The 9,953-nt window shown below is 40.0% G+C and overlaps 1 protein-coding gene across 1 annotated transcript; it reads right to left on the bottom strand.

The window, feature by feature from the left end:
* Positions 1-397: 397 nt before the first annotated feature.
* prtfdc1b (phosphoribosyl transferase domain containing 1b) lies at positions 398-8,454 on the bottom strand. Its single transcript, XM_079216257.1, has 9 exons — positions 8,338-8,454; positions 7,976-8,082; positions 6,117-6,300; positions 5,721-5,786; positions 3,551-3,568; positions 1,935-2,017; positions 1,670-1,716; positions 1,450-1,526; positions 398-1,329 (listed from the first exon to the last, which is right to left on the bottom strand). The coding sequence occupies exons 1-9, from the start codon at positions 8,383-8,385 to the stop codon at positions 1,234-1,236; spliced, it is 726 nt and encodes a 241-aa protein (XP_079072383.1). The 5' UTR covers positions 8,386-8,454; the 3' UTR covers positions 398-1,233.
* Positions 8,455-9,953: the final 1,499 nt, after the last annotated feature.

Genomic DNA, 9,953 nt, shown 5'->3' with positions numbered 1-9,953 from the left:
GTAATGTAATTATATTGGTGTGCCTCATCAAGTCAATCATTATTGCAAGCTAAATTGAGTTAGAAGGTCAAAAACTCAAATCACTGTACTAAGGGAAAAAAAACGTTTTGGTTTTATGGCACTTGTGTTCTCTGCTTAAAGACTGGGAGTCATATGTCAGGTGTGTACAAAGAGCACAGCAGCTCAACACTACGGAGTCTTTTTGTTCCTTTTTACTAGTTCTTTTGAAGTTTTCCTATTTTATCAAAGAATGGTAGCCCAATGGCTCAGGAAGCAGCTTTGGCCAGTCCTAGAACCAGAAAGATACAAACATGCACCGGTCAACAAAAGGTTTCGGAGTTTTAAGAAATCGAGGAGTCCTTTAAGGAGACACTTTTCTGCACTATTTTTGGGATTGTATAGAAATACATTATTTAAACACACCATCCAACATGATTGACAGTGACAATGACTCAGCCCTCACATCAGCCGAAGCAAAACCTCTGAGGCACACATGTTTTTTCTATCTCATGAGCTCAACCAAGACACCAAACATTTGAAAACTCATTTTGTAAGTCAACAAAACAGCATGAAAAGAATGCAGTGATGGATAACACACAATTGCTAAAAAATACTTTACTGATATGTTAAATTATAAAAGGAAATATAGAAATGACACAAGTATCCCACTTCACCTCACATACTGAATAAACAAAAAAAGGTAGTTAGCACACTTAGTTTACAAACTATGTTGTTTTCCCCGTAGCATTAAAGGCTGACTGCAAGAGAATTACCTACGGAAACACAAAAAGGCAAAGAAAATGTAAAATGCTATCACCAATTTTCTAATGAAACAACTCCCTTTCATTTTAAAAAGGTATGTTTCCTTTGTTACTTTGTCACACACTGAAAACACATTGATCACATAAAAAAAAGGTAACGATTATAAAGTTCTTTACGTCGCATACAAGAAGTTAAATATATGTGTGTTAGAGTCAAACTATCAAAGGCAAAGGAAGTACACATTTCCCAATAATAACTTCTGCAAACAGGAACAATGAAGTTGCGACAAAAATATATTTAAAAAAAAAAAATCACACTGAAGCTTGTACTTGCTTTTCTAAAATTACCAGTTAAATGTCAGTGTCTGTTGTTAAAACGGTTCGTGGAAGGAATGTTATAACAAAACGGGGCATGCTCGAGATCAAATGTCGCGATAGCAGCTGGAAGTGAGTTGCAACTCCGGGAAAATGTTCAGGCTTTCTTTTGGATGACATTCGCCTCCGTCTGCGGTCCTTCTTTTTCAATCTTGTACTTCATCTTCCCACTTTCGCTGATCACACAGATATGCTAAAAAAAAAGAAGTAGAAAGAGCAGTTAATACAAACATGTCTTTATTCGATGAGGCTAAGTTTTATGAGGAAAGGCATTATGACCTCTTCCTCTGAACAGTCGACTTTACAAACTTACATCTAGGTCTCTAAAATACTCATTGTAGTCCAAGGCATATCCAACCACAAACCGATCGGGTATCTCAAAGCCGACATCTGAAATCAAAGACAAAGTGGAGCATTAAATGCAAATATTTCCACGGTCCACTGACTCACTGACTAGCGAGCTGCCACAATTGTTTTAAGTGTGTATGAACCACTGACTCATAAACACATAAAAGGGTTGGTCAGGTACATACAGTCAGGAAGACACGCTGCGTTGTGTGGCACTCTCTTCACCAGCAATCTGGGGGAAATAAAAGCAGACAATATCACACAATATCTCTTTCTCCCTGTTGCGTAGGACAGGTTTTTAATTTTACAGCGGCAGTACCTGAAACCTGTTTCACTTAATCTGTCTTTGTCTCTCTCTTTACCTTTCTGTCTAGACTGGAAAGGCAGGGAAATAAGTGATTCACAAAGCAGGACAACTGGGCTTTAGAGTTCTTTAAAGACATAACTTACCCTGCGACTTTGATCATTTTGGGCCGGAAGGCTTCAACGTGCTTCAGGAGAGTCTCCATTGTCTTACCGGTGCCGACAATGGCCTGCAAAGAGGAAGAGGTAGAAAAACTCGATTGAGAAAGCAAGACGGTGCTAATATGTAAATGCAGATGGAAAACAGATTCATTACACGGGAAAAGAAGAAGTTGGTCACACTGTACTTGTATTCCCAAACTGTTTATGAGCATTTTCTAGAAATGACTTGACTTTAACTGGGGGGGAAAAAAAGGAAGAAAAAAAATCCAACATGTGTGGTTTAACACAAAACCGCCGCTGACCTCCTGCATCAGGAAGAGGTAAGAGTGGTGGTGTGCTTTGTCATGGAGATGTAGGTCAACAAGAAAGGGTTGTCCTGACACACTTACCATAAACATTTCTCACTTGTGACATAAGCAGGGTGAAAGCACTAGACTGTCATGTTACTCATGTAGAATCCTGTTTCTTAGCTTAAAGGACGAAGTATGAAAAGCTCATTTCAATTTTATATAAAAACGCTTTACAGATTTTCAGATGAGAAAAAGCATCTTAAAATAAACTTCAAAGGAACTTTATCTTGATTGTCATATGCAGTTCTTGCCCAATTAACTGCAGACAAGTGGAATACTTTAATCAAAAGTAAAGCGCTGACTAAAGAAATTTCTATAAAGTAGATGAACAAATCTTTAGTACCTAAACTACTTAAACCAGATTGTTTGATATGTATTTGTTTGGCCACATGGAGGCAGTGCAACAAGCTGTAAACACAACATTGACATACTGTCGCCTTTTTAAGTTGATCTGGCTGACGTGTTAGCAAGCTGTGAGCAACGTTAGCATGTATTTGAAGTCGCATCTTTGTCAACTAAATTGAAAGTTCCATATTCAGCCTCTTTAAGCTTCCTTGTCTGCCAAATGCTATGACCTGCTCGTTGCTAACTTTGACTGTTTGGTGCTGAGCAGGTAGCGTACAGGGGGCTTCGTTAGCGCGCAGATGAGAGTGGTGAAAAAAAAAAACACCAAAACCGTACATATTTGCATCGTAAAAACACCAAAACAAAGATGCCCAAATGCTCCATAGAGCTGAGGGGTGATAGTTCTCTGTGGGTTTGTCGATATGAGAAAGAAAAACAAAAAACTCCATTTCATCCATTGGTAACTGAGTGTCATGTCTAAAAGACCATAATGAATAAAGAATCAAAAAAAATACAAGACTCTTAAAAGGGATCCATTTGAATATACTATAATAAAGACACTTACTGCTATACATGTTTGAAACTATTGTTTCAAAATGTTTAATTATGCAATATCTGCACACCATAAGCAACCATGACTGTATGGCCACATGGATTTATTTCCTGTAAATGTCATTCCCTCCCTTGTGCACCTTTTCCCCAATACAGGTCGACAAGAGAACGTTTATGACCATGTTGGGAAGATATATTCACAAATATAGGTCAGCCAATTAAAAATGTTCCTCATGTCGAAAATAAAAGTTGAAACGGCTCCTCTTGACCTGGATAGCTGACCACGGCAAGAAATATAATAGGCCCACGTTTGGTGAATAGGAAAACAGAGAAGCAAAAACATGGTTAACTCACCTCCACAATCAGTACGTTCTTATGAGGTCACGTTGGCATGAGAAGAGAGGGGGAGAGAGGCAAAACAATTATTCTTGGTTAAGGACAAAAAGCAAACTGCTGCATCTGCTGATGAGCCACACACAAATTCAAAGACATCAGTCGCACAATAGGGAAATGAATGCAGCAGAAAGATGTCGGCCTCCTCCACTTTGGAAATCTCTGTCCCTGCAGTCCTCCTTTGAATGTCACACTGAAATAGCTGAGATTCTGCAAATGTTTGCCTAATCAACTGGAGACAACTGGGCACTATTTATAATAGGAGTCACAGTCCAACAGTTCAACGTAGCTCGGTCACGATGAATAAAAAAAACAAAAAAAACTTAACTGCCTACGTAACCGTATGCAGTTTACTCTACTTTTCAAACAAAGGATTCAGCCAAGCATGTAGTCATGCTTTGTCAAGGCCTCATTACTCATACAGATCTATTTACCGGTAGTGTGCAGTAAACCCTGGAGAAAGATAAAGGAATACGCTATATATTAAAAGGGGAAGCTACTGTCAGAGACACTGTCGGGAGGGATGGGCGGAACATGAAGTATGTAATATGTTCCTCGTCACACAATTAGTTCACTTCTTCCAGCAAAACGTCACAGCACTCTGTTACAAACAGGTGACTAAATTTAGCCATACATCACAGGGAGCTCAGGGATTTCACAAGCACACTTTAAATACTGTGAGCGGAGCAGCAGGCAATGATTCAAGCTTACTACCTCATATCCTCTTCATGTTTCAGGCATTTATGCTGCGCCTGGCTACGGGGCATATTAGTGTGTGAGTGTGGGCGTGTGCGTGCTCAGCTAAGAGGGGAGTGGCTGTGAGTGTTCAGATCAGCTGATTTATTTTACCTTGGAAGTATGTGTGGACGTATGGCTGCTGTAGTAGGGGTTGAGTAATTCATCCCTGCGCATGTACATGCAGATGCTGCATGCACAGATGTGTGCAGAGAAAAAGACAAGCAAGCGTGCGTGCACACTCTACAAACTAGCTCCAGGCGTGCACACTCACAGACAGGCTGTTGCATCATATTTTTATGTCTACATCGGATGAAGAAACACCTGGACAAAAGCTACACATCAGATAAAATTTGAAATCAGGCGCACCGGTTGTGCTAAAATAATGAAATTGATTAATTCAAGAGAGCGGCGTTTTAAATGCTGCTGTATCAGCTATGTGCAAATGAAAAAAATAATTGACCACTATTTTGAGACTTGATTCATCATTTCATGCCAAAAGATGAAAGGTTCTCCAGATCCAGCGACTTAAATCAAAGCACTTGCTTCTTTTCAATGTTTTATGTGACACTATAATGAGTGTCAATGTGTTTTGCGCTGTTAAATTCAAAATCAATGATTAGATGGCGTCCTTGCAGTCGCGGTATTCATGCAACCCATTTCAAAAAGGGCAAAAGCACTTCTTAACCCTTGCGTGTGTCTCCTTCACACAAAGCCAAGTCTACTTGCTATTATGTAGTAAGAACACTGACAGTGTTTCACAAAAAAAAAAAAAAATCAAAGATTAGTGAGAGGTCTCAAAAGTAACAATCATTTTGTGTGCCAGAATGTTTTGTTTTTTCCTTTCTTATTGCAACCCTTTCAATTAATCTCGTGACCACCCGCAGGTTTGGAATCAGGTTGGAAATATCACCTTTAGTAAATAGTGTACAGTACACTATCAGAGGAGTTAACAGTCAGCAAACACACACAAACACACACACACACACACATTGACTGCATGATAACAAGCAGATGAGGAGTGAGCCTGTGACAACTCGACCTCTGTCATCCTCCTGATCTGCTGCGATAGCAACTATATCCTCCCATTTTCGACTCAGATAAAAGTAGAGGAGGCCCTTAAGCAATTACATTACAAAAGTGCTATCTGATCCCTGCCGGGTTTGTCAGAAAACTGCCATCTTTGATCTCTTTATACAGAAGCACAGCAGTGTTTGCTCAGGATGGAGAGGGAGATGGCAGAGTAGAGGGAAGGCTGCCCTCTTGAGGCTGCTGTCTATCAATGCCACAGTTTGCTTCATTGAGAAAGAGCTCATGATGATGTTTCAGTGCACGGAATCAGTTCTTTATCAAGAGTCTAGCTGATTTTTAATAGATTAGAGAAGAAGAGTATTACCTTTCCAGCTAAAAATGACAAATCCTCTGCTCCGAGTATGTGAAGGTCCTCCGTGGACTGGTCATTCTGAGGAAATCAAAATACAGAAATCAAAATCGGAATTGCAGGAGAGGTCCGTTCGTATGTTGCGCTCAGGCTCCCCTAGGCCGGGCGTAACACCACATTGGCATTAAGTAGTGTGATTGCCACACTCGTGGACAGGAATCAGCAAACTTAAAATGAATGATGAATTAAAGGTCAAAGTGTATTTTAGCACAAAGCTCAATCCCATAATATCATCTGGACACTAATTTCAAAGTCTGAGCACATTGGCGGAAAAGTCCCACAAATACCCCATCGTCATAATGTTGTATGTAACACAACGGCCATTTCCCGACGGGAGCAGCGGAGGCTCACCAGGTAGCTCTTGAGTCGGATGAAGTGGACCCTCATGGGGATGGTGTGGTTGGAGTTGCGGCTGAGGGCCTTGATCCTGTCCACCAGGTCCACACAGAACTGGTAGCCTCCTTTTAGCACACACAGCACCACGATGTCGTGGTCCCCCAGGTCGCCCATGATGTTTCGAGCCAGACGTTCGGTCCTGTAAAACGACGCGAAGCGTGAACTTCTTCCGCAGCGCATTGAAAGATAAGTTGCGGTCCCGTCTCGCAGGTCTTCGGCTCACAATTGCGGGGGATTCATGTCCGGAGGCTGACTTACCAGCCAGGAGTGTCTGTCCAGCCTCCAGCATTGTGACGGCGACACTCCTGATTCTTGACTGCATGCCATCTCAAAACACTTTGAACACATTTCATTGGAATTTGGTGGAAAGTTAGACCAGAGGCAGAACAAGTGATACAGTTGTCGAGGCTGATCTTGATATCTTGAATGCAGGATGAGGCCTTTTTAAGTACAATAATAACTTTAGAGGAGAGTTATTGTGCTCATTTCCAGGTTTGTACTTGAACATGTTTTCAAGCTTTATTCTGAAAATAAAACTCTTCATCTTTCCTATACTGTGTCTGAATAAACCTTGAATATAACTTTATTCACCATCTGTCTTATATGGTCCATTTCAGTGCGTTTCAAGGGATTTGCGTTGCTCGGCAACAGCTTGAGTTCATGTTTGAGTCAGCTGATGTAATTCACATACATTACAACAAGGAAATAAACTGTTACACATTGAGAGTTTTATGTTTAAAACTGTGATATGGTATTTGTTATTGTATAGTTGGGACATCTATATACAGAAAGGCTTGTCTAAAGGCTCAGTTTCTGAATACGGGCTTTGTATGTTTCTCCCTGGATTGTTGTTTGATACTTTCACAGTATTGATATTGCACTTATATAATGAAAAAAGACATACAGATCATACTTTTGAGAATATGATACCTTTAACACAGCTGGGCAATATTTGACTTTCAATGGAATGAAATAATCATACGAATGTTTCATGTTATTGGTTTCTATACCAATGTAGGCCTGAAGAATAATTCTGATTTTAACGACAAAGATTTCATCGATTGACAGAAAAAATGTCACAACTATTCTATTAATCGACTAATTGGTTTTAGACATTTTTTATCAAGAACTTAAATTCTCAAACTTAAATGTGAAGATTGTAAGCTATTTTTGCCATACGTGACAGTAAATACATATAGTATATGAATACATTGGGGGTTTTGACTGTTGATCAGACAAACAAAACGTTAGAGGATGTTGATGTGGGAAATTACACATTTGATTTTTGAATTTTCTGGTGCTCTGCACACAAACGATGCATTAGCAGATTAATCGATAGAGGTTTCGCCCTAGTTCTGAATATTAATAGCATAAAAATGCTCTTGTTTTACGTGTGACCAGTTTTGTATCATGTTATTCATGACGGTATCATCATTTTTATTTAGCCATTGTGATATATTAGTGTGAATATTTGCATATAGATTTAAAAATTTTAAAGGCTTTGATAAAAAAAAGTATGCCATGGTTGTCTATTAAAGTTTGTATACATTTTCTAGCATTGTGTGTGTGTGTGTGTGTGTGTGTGTGTGTGTGTGTGTGTGTGTGTGTGTGTGTGTGTGTGTGTGTTCATTTCATAGATAAAACACCAAAACCTCGACAGCTAAACACCACACCACACCACGGCCTACGACATCCCCTTAAATCTCCCCAGAATCCCCTCGGATCTGTGGCTTTTCACGCGACCCCTGGAAACACCTGGGCAGCTCCAACAGTTCGATGCTCGGCGGCGGGATGTGATCGGGTCGGGGTCGTACCTGTCCATGATCACGCCGTGCGGAATGAAGACGCAGTCCAAGTCTCCGGAGTAGTGCGCTGGGTAGCTGAAGAGGTCGAGACTGTAGCCCGGCCAGCCATCGTTAATCTGGGAGGGAAAACACCACCATTGTGGATCAGAAGAACACATCAAACGAGTTGCATCAACAGATCAGTTGCCACTGATCTGTTGCCTGCTTGAGACGACGTGGCTGGAACAGGAACTACATGCATAAGGTGCGCAGAGTTTGAACTGAGTCAACCTTTTCCTGCGCCAATGGGCGCCATGAACAGCACTTGTCCCGCAATTCCCTGTACAATTCATGTGTGTGTGTGTGTGTGTTTCTCTTTCTCCTTTGATTACCAAAATGCCGCCGCTTCTTCCCTCGGATTGGACAGCAGCGTCTTGCATGTTGTTTTCCTGCCGACTCACAAACAAACAAACAAACAAGAAGAAAAGTCTCTCGAGTGAGGAAAGCGGCAGTGAAACTTTCTGAGGAGGATTTGGCACCTCGCGGAGAGAGGCGGAGCCTCGGGGAGGAGGAATGTTCCCTAACTATCAATCTGTTCGCGTCCCTCTGTGTCCTGTAATACTCCCCTGTCACCGCCAGGGGCAACATAACACGTATACTTCTCACTCTTTACCACATGGATGATTCTTTTTGTGCTCATTGTGGTCGGTAAATGCAGGCCGGCGAGAACGGGTTGGGATCCGTGTTTTAGTCAAAGTAATGCCACAACATAATAATACATAATTACAAGCAGTGGCCATGTACTCAGGATTTAAAAGTAAAGGTATAGTGCAACAATCAGCTACATGGACAGAAATGAACAGGGGTGGTAAGTAGATACAGTAAATACATACTCGAAGTACACTTCCTACTGCTTATACGTATTTCAATGTTCTGATACTTTACACTTCTACTTTACAACATGTCATTGGCAAATCCTTTTTTACTTTGTTACATTTCTTTTGGCAGCTTAAGTTACTAGTTACTTTGCAGATTAATTCTACAAAATATAATCAACACATAAATGATTATGTATTATTTTGGCTAAAGATACACCTTTATTGATCCTTTGGTGATTTGCAAGCTACTCCGCAATATAAAGTAAAGAAAAATGCAATTGTTTTTACCTACATAAAAACAATGTTGCTACTGGGAAAAATTGTTTTGCATTTTTAATAGTAATAATATATATTACTCTGAAATGAGGCATTCTGCATACTGAGCAGTTTTACTTTTTTATTCGTAATCCTAATACTTTTGTACTTTCAGTTGTACCAGAATATTTCTACACTGTGGCATTGTTTTTTTTTTTACTTAAATAAAAGATCAGAGTACTTCTTCCACCAGCGATTAACAGTCAAATTAGCCACTCTGCAGAATGAGCCCTTTCAGAGTTACTATATGTGTTATTGGAGTAATATTACTGAGTCATTCATGTACAAGCAGTATTTTAATGTCTCACTTTAGGTGGGGCTCATCATACCAATACTTACAAACAGTTGAGCAATTAAATCCATAGTAATCCATCATATTTTAGAAGCTGCCATGTTTTAGATGTAAAATCTTAATAGCTAAATAAATGTAGTTGAGTTAAAGTAGATTTGGAGTTATGCAAAGGTAATAGTTTCAGAGTTGTGCCAGTCAAACTGGTCACACAATTCCCAGCTGGCAATAATTACATGTGCAGAATACCTCATTCAACTTGTGGATGTTTTTTGAGAAAACGTTTTAACATCGCCATCTTGTGGAGAAGGACATAGCCTTCTGGCCTTTTTATACACTGCTTTTGTTCTCCTCTGTAATCTGCTGTAATCTGATTCAATATTCCCATATGTTTTGATGCATTCCCTCTCTTGAACATTCTCAAACATGGTCGCATCCTGTCTGCCGAAAACCCAGAGAAGAGCAAGACTTGATAGTCTTTAATTTAAGAAGCTCCAGATGCCACACCCAGTCTCCTATGCACAAT

This window comes from Taurulus bubalis (assembly GCF_910589615.1).
Source record: "Taurulus bubalis genome assembly, chromosome: 1".
In the NCBI taxonomy this organism is placed as follows: domain Eukaryota; kingdom Metazoa; phylum Chordata; class Actinopteri; order Perciformes; family Cottidae; genus Taurulus; species Taurulus bubalis.
Note: the sequence above shows the minus strand (reverse complement) of the source record. Positions and strands in the feature narration are given on the sequence as shown.

Bases quoted from the DNA above. Each gene is read 5' to 3' on its own strand.
- prtfdc1b (XM_079216257.1), bottom strand. From the start codon at position 8,385: ATGCAAGACGCTGCTGTCCAATCCGAGGGAAGAAGCGGCGGCATTTTG. The intron at 1,717-1,934 runs GTAAGTTATGTC...TATTTCCCCCAG, and splicing joins AAAATGATCAAAGTCGCAGG to ATTGCTGGTGAAGAGAGTGC. The intron at 1,527-1,669 runs GTATGTACCTGA...CTTTGATTTCAG, and splicing joins CGCAGCGTGTCTTCCTGACT to ATGTCGGCTTTGAGATACCC.